This window comes from Thalassophryne amazonica, chromosome 23 (assembly GCF_902500255.1).
Source record: "Thalassophryne amazonica chromosome 23, fThaAma1.1, whole genome shotgun sequence".
Taxonomy (NCBI): domain Eukaryota; kingdom Metazoa; phylum Chordata; class Actinopteri; order Batrachoidiformes; family Batrachoididae; genus Thalassophryne; species Thalassophryne amazonica.
The window spans coordinates 29,637,944-29,652,260 of record NC_047125.1 but is presented as its reverse complement, the minus strand read 5'-3'; the positions used below and the strand labels follow the sequence as shown (position 1 = coordinate 29,652,260).

Genomic DNA, 14,317 nt, shown 5'->3' with positions numbered 1-14,317 from the left:
TTTCTCATAATAATAATGAGTTCTTTATAAACCATAATGAAAAATATTTCATAAAATGACTTATTAGTTCACATTATTTCCCATTGTCATGGTGATACTATATTACCATGTGTATTTAATGTCATTATTTATTTCATAATTTCGTCTTTATTTATTACATTTTTCCATCATAAAGTAGCTTTAAGGTCACACGTTTTCAGGTTTCTGAGCTGTCACTGTGGAGGTTTGGTCTGTGGGCTGTGGCTCGGTGCTGGAATCACTTGCTCCTCTTTCCTGTCAGTTTCTTTTCTTTTTTTTTTATCACGTTTGGTCACCTGGTGGTGAACTTTGGGAGGTTAAGTTCATTTGCCTGCACATTCCTTCCTCATCCATTTCATTTAAGGAATCACATGAGTACTAACTTTCATTTGCATGTTGTGCTCCATCAAACATTGACACTGCACAGTGGAAACAGCTGACTTACTCTTTAAACACAAGAATTTAAAACCCTTTCTCCAGTGTTTAAGGCCGTGTGTATGTTGATGTTTTTGCTAATGTAAAGTGGAACTCCACCATTAAAAAAAGAAGATAAAGTATCCCTGATCTCTTTCACTTTTTAAAAACATTTTCTTCCTCTTTTTGTGCATTTATCCTTCTGACATTTCCCTCTCACCATCATCTTTACTCATTCATTTCCTGTGTATGTCTGTCTCTGTTTATCTTATGTCTTTGTATCTCTTTCATTTCTCTCTGGCCCTCTGTCATTGTCTTTATATCACTCCAATCTCTATATATCACTCACTGCACTTTATCACTCTCTCTTTCTTTGTCATGTTCCTCCATCTCTTATACCTCTTTTCTGTCTTATCTCACTTCTGCATCTCTATCTGATTGACATACTGTAGGTCTGTTCATCACTTTTATCTCTTTGCATAGATATGTAATATTTCCATGCCTCTGTCACCTCTGATTATCTCTTTTATGTCAGTTCCTCCAATATCTCTCTGTATCTCTCGCATATCTTGATAGGTCTCACGTCTATATGTCAGAAGTCTCTCTTGCCCTCTTACGTAGCACTCTGTTGCTAAAAGCTCTGTGTTGAGCTCTCATACTCGTATATCTATATTTTTTTATTTCTTTAGTTCTTATATCTCCGTCCCTGTACATCTCTCACATATCTCTATCACTTTCAGTCTCAATGCTTGTGCAGCTGTAAATCTTTGTATTCTAGGTCTGTTGGCCATGCTTCCTTGCAAAACAATAAAATATAATGATTAGAGTGGGCAAATTACAATACCATCTGAAGCTATAATGTCAAAAATCTCATAGATTTTCCCGGGGTCATAAGTGACCCCGCACAAGTTTGGATTATATTTGCCACACGGATCAGCCGATCCTTGTAAAATTCTTTGAACAAATGCAGGACAAATAACTCGTAGTTGGACAAATTCATGGTAGCAAACTTTTTCCTCTTAAAATTGGAAAAAAAAAATGGTGCACAAAAATATATGCCCAGGGTCATAAATGACCCCACTTGGGGGTTAAACATGAAAATTTTGTATCTCATGGCATTCACAGTCACCAGATCTCAACTCAAGTACAGACATACGCAAGATTTTTGAACATGTTCAACAGCATTTTGAGGAAGAATTCCGTTTCATGCCTCCTGTCAGGTTACAGAGATGCATTGACTCAATGTTGAGGGGCATTAACGTTGTTATAGCAGCATATTTTGCCGAAACATTTTACTGAGATACTTTATGGTGACTTTTCCTTTAATTAATCACTGATCTGTATCTCTCCATCCCTCATTTTATCTGTTGCTCTTCTGTTTCTCTGCCTTTCGTAACTAGCTTTGTCTGATTTTGCTTTTGGCCCAGTTGTCCTATTTCTATCATATCTCACACTTCTTTCTAGACTTTCTGTCTTTCTGTCACTGTTATCTCTGTCTCTTTCTAATCTCATTTTTCATCTCTAATCTCGACTGTCACATCTCTTCTTTCTCATCCTATATCTTCTTTTTGTTTTATGTGTTGTGTGTGTGTCTGTCTGTGTGTGTATGTCGGAGGGAGATGGATTTTGTCATTCTATCTTTAAAAACTTTGTTCTTCTTTTTCATATATAGTGCATCTGGAAAGTATTCACAGAACTTTTTCCACATTTTGTTATGTTACCTTATTTTTTCCAAAATGGAAAAATTGGAGTAAATTTATTTTCCCCTTCAAAATTCTGCTCACAACATGACATTAATTTTTTTTTTTTAATTTTTGCAAATTTATAAAAAATAAACTAAGAAATTACATGTACATAAGTATTCATACCCTTTGCTCAATACTTTGTTGATGCATCATTAGGTTGGATGTGGAGCATCAGTGCAAAGCCATTTTCAGATCTCTCCAGAGATGTTCAATCAGATTCAGGTCTGGGCTCTGGCTGGGCCACTCAGGGACATTTACAGAGTTGTCCTGAAGCCACTCCTTTGATATCTTGGCTGTGTGCTTAGGGTCATTGTCCTGCTGAAAGATGAACCGTCGCCCCAGTCTGAGGTCAAGAGCACTCTGGAGCAGGTTTTCATCCAGGATGTCTCTGTACATTGCTGCATTCATCTTTCCCTCAATCCTGACTAGTCTCCCAGTTCCTGCTGCTGAAAAACATCCCCACAGCATGATGCTGCCACCACCATGCTTCACTGTAGGGATGGTGCCTGGTTTCCTCCAAACATGATGCCTGGCATTCACACCAAAGAGTTCAATCTTTGTCTCATCATACCAGAGAATTTTGTTTCTCATGGTCTGAGAGTTCTTCAGGTGCCTTTTGACAAACTCCAGGTGGCCTGCCATGTGTCTAAGGAGCAGCTTCCATCTGTCCACTCTACCATACAGGCCTGATTGGTGGATTGTTGCAGAGATGGTTGTCCTTCTGGAAGGTTCTCCTCTCTCCACAAAAGAATGCTGGAGCTCTGACAGAGTGACCATCTGGTTCTTTTTCACCTCCCTGACTAAGGCCCAATCACTCAATTTAGACGGGCAGCCAGCTCTAGGAAGAGTCCTGGTGGATCTGAATGCCTTCCATTGACGGTTGGTGGAGGCTACTGTGCTCATTGGGACATTCAAAGCAGCAGAAATATTTCTGTACTCTTACTCAGATTTGTGCCTTGAGACAGTCCTGTCTTGGAGGTCTACAGATAATTCCTTTGACTTCATGTTTGGTTTGTGCTCTGACTGTCAACTGTAAGACCTTATATGTAGACAGGTGTGTGTCTTTCCAAATCATGTACAATCAACTGAATTTACCCCAGGTGGACTCCAATTAAGCTGTAGAAACATCTCAAGGATGATCAGTGGAAACAGGATGCACCCGAGCTCAATTCTGAGCTTCATGGCAAAGGCTGTGAATAGTTACGTACAGGTGATTTCTTAATTCTTTATTTTTTTTTATAAATATGCAAAAATCTAAAAAAAAAACCTTTTTCATGTTATCATTGAATAAGCTTTATTGTCATTGTATAAAAACACAATGAAATGTCGTTCGGCAACACCCCTGTGCAGCAGCTCCCTCACAGATAAATTACAATATACAATAGACTATCACATATAAAATATATAGTCTGTTAAAAACTCAGTATAAATAAGATAATGAATATTAAATACATATTTTAAAGAATAAAACAGTGGAGGGAATATCCGGTGCAGTAATAAAAACAGTGCAGTGTAATCCCCCGTGCGATACAAGTAGTCAATATTCTTCTAAAAGTCTTTTCACAGCCATTGGGAAAAAGCTGTCCTTCAGTCTGTTTGTGCGGGCTCGGATAACCCAGAGCCTGCCAGACGGGAGGATGGAGAAGAGGGAGTGTCCCGGATGGTAGGGATCATTCGTGATCTTTGTGGCCCGTCCGAGAAGGCGTTTTGAGTAAACCTCAGCCAGGGATGGGAGCGGGCAACCGATGATCCGCTGAGCTGTTTTAATCACTTGCTGAAGCTGTTTCTTCTCAGATGCGCTGCAGCTGGCGTACCACACCGTACATCCATATGTGAGTACGCTCTCGATGGTGCAGCTGTAGAAATTCTTCAACAGAGGCGGAGGCAGCTTGTTCTTTTTCAGTGTTCTTAGGAAAAATAGGTGTTGCTGGGCCTTTTTAACCATATGATTGGTATTGGCTGTCCAGCCAACTTCCTCAGAGATGTGTAGTCCTAGGAACTTGAATTCTTGGACACATTCCACCCGTTCCCCTTTGATCATCAGAGCATGGTGAGGTGTAGCCCGCGCCTTCCGAAAGTCAATTAGTATTTCTTTCGTTTTCTTGGTATTCAGGTCGAGATGGTTTTCACTGCACCATGTCACCAGTGAATCCACTTCCTCTCTGTAGGGCGTTTCATTGTTGTCACTGATCAGCCCCACGACTGTCGTGTCATCAGCAAATTTGATGACAGAGTTGGTGGCGCTGTGAATAGCAACGCAGTCATGGGTGTATAGTGTGTACAAGATGGGGCTTAGTACACACCCTTGTGGCACGCCAGTGTTGATGACAGTGGAAGCGGATGTGGAGTTGCCTATTCTCACATACTGCTGTCTGTTTGTCAGAAAGTCCTTAATCCATAGGCATAGCGGGGTTCCAAGCTTCAATGCCTGCAGTTTGTTGACAAGCCTACCAGGGCTGATGGAATTGAACGCTGAGCTGAAATCAACAAACAGCATTCGGACATAAGTGTTTGGATTTTCCAAGTGGCTGAGAGCAGAATGAAGCGCAATGGAAACTGCGTCATCTGTGCACCTATTGGACTTGTATGCAAACTGGTGCTTGTTGAGGCCGGGTGGAATCTTGTCCTTGATGTAATTGAGCACCAGCTTTTCCATACACTTCATTATCACTGGTGTCAGAGCCACCGGCCGGTAGTCATTCAGTCCCGAAATGGCAGAGCATTTGGGCACAGGAATGATCCTGGTAGTTTTCAGGCAGGCAGGGACTGTGGTCTGCTGCAGTGATTGATTAAAAATCTTTGTAAACATGTCAGCCAGTTGGTAAGCACACGACTTCAGCAGCCTCCCTGGCACGTTGTTGGGCCCAGGTGCCTTGCTGATATCGATCTTCCTCAGTACCTGCAGTACCTGGTGCTGCTGGATAACAAAGGGCTGACTGTAAGGTGATGTTGGTGGCAGCAACAACGTGTCTTCAGCCTGTCCTCTTCCTTCCTCAAAGCGGGAGAAAAAGGCATTGAGCTGGTCCAGGAAAGCCACATCTGCGTCAAGGGGAGTGATGTGGCATTTTTTATAATCCGTGATGTTTTGGATACCCTTCCACATGGAGCGTGCGTTGCCCTCTATGAAGTTGGCCACTATGCGCTTCCTGTAGTTTGCCTTGGGAGCCTTAATACCTCGGGTCAGGTCTGCTCTGGCCTGTCTGTATGAGTCTCTGTTCCCTGACCTCAGTGCCATGTCCCGAGCCTGGAGAAGTAATCTGGTCTTTTTACTAAACCAGGGTTTTTGGTTGGGGAAGACCTTCACCACCTTTTTAGTTGTTGCATTGTCCATAGAAAAAGAAATGTATGACAGGACTGAGTCAGTAAAATGCTCAATGTCTGTGTGCTCAAAAATGTCCCACTCTGTGTCCTCAAAGCAGTCTTGAAGAGACAGTTTGGTCTCTTCAGTCCAACACTGAATTGTTTTATTCAGCGGTTTAGACCTACAGATGAGTGGTTTGTAGGCTGGTGTCAGTATCAAAGAAAGGTGATCAGAGTGGCCCAGGTTGGGGGGAGGGACGGGCTTTGTATGCCTCTGGAGAGCTAGTGTAAACCTGGTCTAATATTTTGCTTTTCCTCGTCCTGATATCTACATTTTTGTAGAACCTGGGGAGCACAGTCTTTAAATTTGTGTGGTTAAAATCCCCAGCCACAATAAAAAAGCTATCTGGGTGTTTATTCTGCTGTCTGGTTATGCTGTCATACAGCTTGGACATCGCAATTTTAGCATTTGCACGCGGGTGTACATACACAGCGGCTACAAACACTCTGCCAATTTCTCTCTGCGTCTACACGCGCCGCCATTTTTTACAGTCACTTATGGGGTACTGTGTGTAGAATTTTGAGGAAAAACATGAACTTCATCCATTCTGGATTAATTAATTAAATGTGGAAAAAGTGAAGCTCTGTAAATACGTTCCAGATGCACTGTATGTTTGTTTTACTGATGATTTCTCCCTTTTATGCTCTTTCTACAATCTCTCCCCTTTTTTTTCTGTTTTGTTCACGACTTTTTCTTCCTCCTATCGTGACCTTGCTACTCTTCTTTTTGTCCTCTGCCCCTCCCTTCCCGATTGGCTAATGCTATGTTGTATGTATTTCGGACTTCAGGGTGACGTGGGTCTTCCCGGGCCCAGTGGTACTCGTGCAGACGAATCGCTAATAAGCGAACAAACGCTCACTATCTACAAAGGAGATAAGGTAACACAGCAGGGAAGGGAAGAAGCACACAGCACACAAATACATGTGGAAGCAGGCTGTTTGTTCTTACAAACTGTCGAGGCTAAAAGAGGAAGAGGAGCAGTGATTGCAGCAAACTCCCACTGAAGGGTGACTGTGGTGGTGAAGGAGGGGGAGACAGCCGCAGAGGTGGTGGAGAGGCGAGAGCGCTCTTACAAACCACTGTGCTGTGCCATGTGAACTGACCAGTGGGAGGCGACAGAGGTATTTTGACCTCACTGTCCAAGTATTGGATACTGACTCCAAAGACTAGCCTCCTCACCCCATAAGCTCCTCCCACTCCTCACCTCACGATGCACTGCAGCGGCTCCACTGGCTTCACCGTCTCACTACCATGAAGGTCTGGCGCCACTTTTAAACCTTCCTATTGCTTCCCTCCCTGTTGCCATGGTGATCAATGTAAACAACACTTTTCCTTGGTTACGGCATCCAGGGCAACGTGGGCTTGCCCGGTGACCCTGGCCAGCCAGTGAGCAATGGATTTGTGGAGAGTGTGGGTTTTACCAAAGGAGTCAAAGGAACGCAGGTTTGTTAGAACTCTTCTTGAAGCATCCCGACATACAGAATGTTTTAAAATAAACATACGGGAGAATTCTGGGAAACAGTCATGTTTCTGGACCGCCCCCTTTGCATCCTCTGCATTAAACCACACCAACTGTTTTGGGGTCCTTAGACAATGCCGAAACACAGTCAGGATGTTTCCAAAAAATTTTAAACTGAAAAATGACGCTCTGTTATTATTCATTCTAATATTTGTTGATGCATTTCAGGGGCATTGTAAGGAAAACAGTCATTTGGTAGCCATTTTGGGTACCATTTTGAAATTTAGTAGCACAAATGGATGTATTGTGACTCAAAAACTTTAACTCGTGCAGTCATGTTCAAAATGAAATGCACTATATGAAGTGGAATGTGTTTAAGGTGTTTGGAAGAGGGGGGCTATTGTAGTGTCCATTTTGGATGCCAAAATAGTCCAATAGATGTTGGACTGTTAGAGTCACAAAGTGAATAAATCCATCTTGGGTCCTGACATTTTTCCCAATTAATGAAAAGCCTTAGGCTGTTCTGACCAAGACCTCCTCCCCTTAGAAACATCTTGTCAAATCTGTAAGGACCATCCAAATTTAGTTGACTCCTTTAACAACATCTCGGATTGGATGCTGATTGTGTTCATGGTTAATTTCCTGAAAATCTGAAGATATTGTGCATATGCATTCTTGAGTAGATTTTTAAAACAGTCCCCATGATTTAAAAAAAAAAGATAAAGAAAAGTAGAGTTTCTGTTATACACCTTGGATCGTAATCCTTTCAGGTTCATATTTCTAAACGATGAGGATTGCTAATTCATAGCAGAAGTTTAGTCCTGGTGGATGTACCAAATAAAACACCCAACAGTAAACATTAGGGTCATGGATTCTTCAGTGTTCCAAGTCCATCATCCTTTCAAGGGATCTGGCGGAGGTGATGGAGACCGTCACCGCCTCAGGCCTTCTCCTCACCGGGTCACCTCAGTTACTCCTCATGTAGGCTAACAAAAGGAATTCCTCTGTTAGCTGGGGATTCTTCGTTCTTTTACGTGACATTTCACTGTTGGCAAAACCAAAGGTAAGTTTGACGTTGGGGAAGAACCAAAAAATATAAACAGTCAACTTGTCATTGGAAGCTTCAGATATTTACTCACTATAATAATATTTTTTGTTGTTTGGGATCATTATAAATACATTTAATGTTTAAAGTTTGCCTCTTGCTGTCTGTGCCTCAAAGGGTGAACCTGGTTACAAGGGAGCCCGTGGATATCCTGGCAGTCCCGGCCTACCCGTAAGTCTGCTAAGAATTTCATAGGTTTTCCCGGAAACATCAGTATGGTAATAATTTTAATTTTAAAAAATGCAGAGAATGACAAAGCAGAATGTGACGAAATAATTCATTTTGTTGTTTGTTTTCAGGGACCTTTTGGTTATCCAGGAGAGCCTGGAGAGAAGGGTATTCCAGGATACCCAGGAGCCAGAGTAAGAACTTTAGTTTATTACTTACTGATACAAAAAAAAAAAAACAAATTGCAGAATATCGTGCAAGAAGAAGTAAAAATCAAAGTCTTTGTTGGGTTAATTTAGTCTATATTTTGGAGTCATTATCTACGTTTTCGTTGTTACGTTGTCACTTTGTCTGGCTGTTGATGCTGATGTGATTCCACCATGCAGGGCCCTCCAGGGTTTAACGGGCCTCCTGGTCCCGGAGGACTACAGGTAGGCTTTACGTTACTGTCATTATTAAATATTCAAGAAAAGAAACAAGTTCAGAATGTCTAAGGTGCAAACACCCTTCAATTTTTTACTGTGATGCAACATAAAATACAAGTTATGAAGAACAGTTGCAAGGCTCCTCCACCAGGGGGCAGATACTGTGAGAAATCTTGGAGTCATTTTTGATCAGGCTATGTCATTCAATGCGCATATTAAACAAATATGTAGGACTGCTTTTTTGCATTTATGCAATATCTCTAAAATTAGAAAGGTCTTGTCTCAGAGTGATGCTGAAAAACTAATTCATGCATTTATTTCCTCTAGGCTGGACTATTGTAATTCATTATTATCAGGTTGTCCTAAAAGTTCCCTGAAAAGCCTTCAGTTAATTCAAAATGCTGCAGCTAGAGTACTAACGGGGACTAGAAGGAGAGAGCATATCTCACCCATATTGGCCTCTCTTCATTGGCTTCCTGTTAATTCTAGAATAGAATTTAAAATTCTTCTTCTTACTTATAAGGTTTTGAATAATCAGGTCCCATCTTATCTTAGGGACCTCATAGTACCATATCACCCCAATAGAGCGCTTCGCTCTCAGACTGCAGGCTTACTTGTAGTTCCTAGGGTTTGTAAGAGTAGAATGGGAGGCAGAGCCTTCAGCTTTCAGGCTCCTCTCCTGTGGAACCAGCTCCCAATTCAGATCAGGGAGACAGACACCCTCTCTACTTTTAAGATTAGGCTTAAAACTTTCCTTTTTGCTAAAGCTTGTAGTTAGGGCTGGATCAGGTGACCCTGAACCATCCCTTAGTTATACTGCTATAGACTTAGACTGCTGGGGGGTTCCCATGATGCACTGAGTGTTTCTTTCTCTTTTTGCTCTGTATGCACCACTCTGCATTTAATCATTAGTGATTGATCTCTGCTCCCCTCCACAGCATGTCTTTTTCCTGGTTCTCTCCCTCAGCCCCAACCAGTCCCAGCAGAAGACTGCCCCTCCCTGAGCCTGGTTCTGCTGGAGGTTTCTTCCTGTTAAAAGGGAGTTTTTCCTTCCCACTGTCGCCAAGTGCTTCCTCACTGGGGGTCGTTTTGACTGTTGGGGTTTTTACATAATTATTGTATGGCCTTGCCTTACAATATAAAGCCCCTTGGGGCAACTGTTTGTTGTGATTTGGCGCTATATAAATAAAATTGATTGATTGATTGATTAGAGCTGGATCATTTCTGGATGACAGCAGTATATCTTCTCCATGTGGTTGCTGATGTCATTCTTGTATATTTGTCACTATCGAGCTACATGTTAACGTCATTTTGGAGTGGCAATTATACTACCCCCACAGGGGACATGGGTGTTCCAGTTCCATTTTCAACGACCTGTATGATCTTTGTTGTTTTTTGAGTTTCATTTTCCTTCTTTATTGTGCCTTTTTAAATCATTCAGTCTCTCTTTTGTAAATTCAGGGATTCAGAGGTGATCCAGGTTACCCCGGGCAACCAGGATACATTGGGCCGAAGGTACAGGATGTGTCTACAAAGTGCATCTCAAAAAATTAGAATATCATAAAAAGGTTGTGTACTAGACTCATTACATACAGTATAAACTAAAATGTTTCAAGCTTGGTTTTTAATTATTATTTTTATAATTACACAGTGAATTGTTCAAACTTCAATTGAAATATTCTAATATTTTGAGGTACTGAGGTTTATTTTGCTGGAGGCTGTAGTTATCAAATTTTTTAAAAAAATGCTTGAAAAATTTTTGTTTATATATAATCAGTGTAGAATACATAAAAATATTCACTTCCTTAAATGATTGACAAAAATATCAAACTTTTCCATGATATTCTATTTTATTTAGTTCTTTATTTTATGACGCACATAAAGCAATTGGCAGTCCGTGCAAGTTTTTATTGCAAGTCTGCTTTCTGGCCACCAGATGGCAATAATGCTTCTCAAACGAATTCCAGCGTTGTTCTGTTCTTGCACCGCTGTGTGTTGAGCACCAGATGGCAGCATTGATTCTGAAATTAATTCCAAAACAGAAGAGCTGATGATGATGATGGTGATTGTTATTACTTTGACTTGACAATGCTGTTCACATATTTGACATTGTGCAGGATGCTGCTGTTACCTCGCAACATTATAAATTAATCTGTTTAGGTCCAGGCTGATTGACACAGTAATGTACATAAAAATGGAAACAATATTAATTTGTCAAAGAACACAGTGAAGTAAAACATTAAAAATTATAAAATATGTGTCTATCAGGGAGACCAGGGAGATCCTGGACCTCCAGGACCTCCTGTCTACACCAGTGAGCTGGGTACATCTGTCCAAGGTAACGCAGAAAGACACCGTATGAAGTAGTAATCGAATAGTTTTCAGGTTGACTGTGAGATATTATGTATATGATATTAAATCTCTTTTCTGATTGGCTGCAGGACCACCAGGTGAACGAGGCTTTGATGGACTTCCCGGTGCTCGTGGCGATCAGGGACCTCCAGGTTTCCCAGGACCACCAGGGAGACCAGGACCCAGCAGTTTTAACCCAGGTGGACACAGAATTTAGAGAATCAGTTATTAAGTCACATATTCTGCAGTTGTGCGCGACGTTGACAGGTGCAGATTAAGTGAATTAATCCAGTGAATCAATCCTCTTTCCTCTTCCTGTGTAGATCTGCCAGACTTTAGTGGTTTTCTCAAGGGTTCCAAAGGGGAAAGAGGTAGCCCAGGCAGACCGAGCTATGGCCAGGAAGGAATTTCAGGTTCCACTGGACTTCCTGGACCTCCCGGCCCTCCTGGACCACAAGGGAATCCTAGTAGGTTTATTGTGGATTAGATGACAAAGACTGGTGGTTTATTATGGATTATTTGGGAGTTTCAGAGTTGATTTTAAAATACAGAAATTGAATTAATAATAATAATAGTTGTTTTGTCATCTGCTCTTGTGGTTTCTGATGAAAAGTCGAGATAGTCAACAAGCGGCGGTTTCATTTTGTTTCCTGTGACGTTAACAATGCCTCGGTCAAGCCCTGTATTGATTAAGTCTTCTGGTAACTTATTATTTTAGGCTCTCGCGGACCAAAGGATTTGTCTGTTTGTGTACATGTGCACATGCAGGTTCCCAAGGAGTTAGCAGCCCCGGTGAGCCTGGGCGGCCCGGTCCCAGAGGAGAACCAGGTGACAGAGGATACAAAGGCTTCAGAGGTACAAACATACTGGGTTCTGATTAAATATCAGTGATCTACACAATCCATGTCTGTGCAATAATTAGAACTTGGTGTGTTACTCAACATTTTGTTTTGGTTAAAGAACCCCACTGGTTAAAATCTGAGGGTTCTGATGCCCGTTTTTACAGTGCAGACACAGTCTCCAGGGAGATCTGGAACCGTTAAATTAATTTTTAAAATTACCACTTTTTTTTCCTACCACACAAATGGCATAACAGACATCTTTTTTGAGGACAAACGCTGCCTAAAATGCCCCCCATTCTTCAACCCTTTAGGGGATCCTGGTGACTGTGCCTGTCTTGGAGGGGGTGGCGGCAGATCAATTCCAGGCTTACCTGGACCACCGGGACCCAACGGCAACCCTGGTTACAGTGGACCAAAGGGTGAAATAGGGGACCCTGGCAGACGTGGGTTGGTTGGGCCTCCAGGTCCTCCTGTAAGTACTCTGGGTTCTGGAATTGATGCTGAGCTGGGCCGAGGACCAGTCATGATGGGTTTTTGCTGTACTGACTGTCTCAGGGGCCTGCTGGAGAGAGAGGCTTCTTTGGCCGTAAGGGAGAAAAGGGGGCATCTTACTACACCTTCCTGGGCTTTGGTAGGAAAGGTGAGCGTGGAGTTGTTGGACCTAGAGGCCCTACAGGAGAGACAGGAACGCCTGGCAGAGATGGATTATCTGGATTTGCCGGACCTCCTGGACCTCCGGTGTGTTCCTTAGAGATCTGGTGACAATGCTGATGAATCTGATCGCGCTGTTTGTTTGTTTTTTAGTTCATCCAAACAGTTTTTCCTCCACAGGGTGATGCTGGCTTTGGCACACTTGGAGAGAAAGGCTTCCCAGGATTCTCAGGATCTAAGGGTCGCCCCGGTGACGCCGGAGAGCCCGGTATTGGTTATGTTGGGACACCCGGCCTTCGTGGAGATGCCGGTGACCCTGGTTTACCTGGGTTGCCAGGGCAACCAGGTTTGCCTGGTCCAAAAGGTAAGTGACAGAAGAGGTGTGTTCAGAGTTTATACATAGGTGTATGAACACAACCTGGAAAGATCTCATCGCATCATCGTCGTCCATGTACTTTAGTTACCATAGCAGCTGCATCCTAGCACCCTAAACCTCTGGAAGACATTTCTGCAGTGGAAAGTTCGTGCTTTATGTCTCGCGGAGGGACGACACTGCTCTTCTTTGATTTTTCTCTCCCAAAGCACCTTTCTGCTCTTCATGCCTCGGCTGCTGCAGCAAACTGTTAACTACACGATTAATGGTCTCCATTAATGTGCTTCCTCAGCCATCAGTAATCTGTAATCCATAAACTGCTTCCATGGTTGACTGATTGGTGCTCAGTGATCAGATTTTTATACCTTCTGTGCTTCTTCAGTCTCAGAGGAAGTTGTTTGGTTCTGTCAAAAAAAAAAAAACATTTTTTTTGCCTATATTTTTCTTACAGTAGAGGGGGGGTGTCTACGTGCACAGATGTGGGGTTGTTTTTTTACTGTATATATTGCTATATTCAGCTGTCACATCTGGATCATTTTTGCAAAATGTGATCCCTTTGTGGGCCACTTTGTTGTTCTTCCTTTCCGAGACTGAAAAAACACAAAAATTGTCTTCAGTATGAATGTCTGCTCTTGTCCGGTGATGCTAATGATAAACAGCTGATCCTAATATGAAGGTTATTGTCACTGACGAGAGCTGAGTGAGGTGAAAACAAGACTTTTTTTTTAACTTCTTATACCTGTTACTTTGATAAATACCAGTCTCTCCTTCCTCTCTCTCTCACCTCTTGTCAAATGTAATAACCTATTTTGAAGCACGTCGAAATCGATGCCAGCGGCATATGCTTTTGCTTTATCCCAATAACTGCGACTGCAATTTGATGAAATTTTATTAATGGCTTAATTGGCGCATGCAAATGACCCTGACTGGCTTTGTATGCTGCCGTCTTCGATCTCTCTCTCTCTCTCTCTCTCTCTCTCTCTCTCTCTCTCTCTCTCTCTCTCTCTCTCTCTCTCTCTCTCTCTCTCTCTCTCTCTCTCTCTCTCTCCTGCCTTCCTTGTGCATGTGTATGTGTCCAGGTGAAAACAGCTGTGGAGGGGTTATAGACGCCGAAGAGGGAACGGGTGGGTAACTATTTTTCAGAGGAACATGTGTGAGACAAAAAAAACAAAACATCTAGCTTTGCTTTCAGGCAGATCGGTGACGGGTGGATTCATGGTAAAATATCCCTCCCTATATATAGGGAGGGATATATATGTGTGTATATATATATATATATATATATATATATATATATACACACACACACCCATTTGTTGTTATTTAGATTAATTATTCAGATGTTATTCTCTTATGTACAATTTGTACATGTTCAGTCAAGCCTCTCTATTTTGTCACATGATA

The 14,317-nt window shown here is 42.1% G+C and overlaps 1 protein-coding gene across 4 annotated transcripts in view; it reads left to right on the top strand.

Moving 5' to 3' along the window:
- Positions 1-14,317, top strand: part of col4a6 (collagen, type IV, alpha 6) — a 134,867-nt gene that overhangs the window by 102,296 nt on the left and 18,254 nt on the right. For 3 of the 4 annotated variants that reach the window (XM_034164131.1, XM_034164132.1, XM_034164134.1), the window contains 13 exons: positions 6,327-6,416; positions 8,220-8,273; positions 8,402-8,464; positions 8,657-8,701; positions 10,157-10,210; positions 10,964-11,033; positions 11,137-11,247; positions 11,371-11,514; positions 11,816-11,902; positions 12,201-12,361; positions 12,445-12,627; positions 12,721-12,904; positions 13,993-14,037. In XM_034164131.1, coding sequence (XP_034020022.1) covers positions 6,327-6,416; positions 8,220-8,273; positions 8,402-8,464; positions 8,657-8,701; positions 10,157-10,210; positions 10,964-11,033; positions 11,137-11,247; positions 11,371-11,514; positions 11,816-11,902; positions 12,201-12,361; positions 12,445-12,627; positions 12,721-12,904; positions 13,993-14,037 — 1,291 coding nt within the window. The remainder of the gene's footprint in view (positions 1-6,326; positions 6,417-8,219; positions 8,274-8,401; positions 8,465-8,656; positions 8,702-10,156; positions 10,211-10,963; positions 11,034-11,136; positions 11,248-11,370; positions 11,515-11,815; positions 11,903-12,200; positions 12,362-12,444; positions 12,628-12,720; positions 12,905-13,992; positions 14,038-14,317) is intronic. The other variant, XM_034164133.1, reaches the window with a different exon arrangement.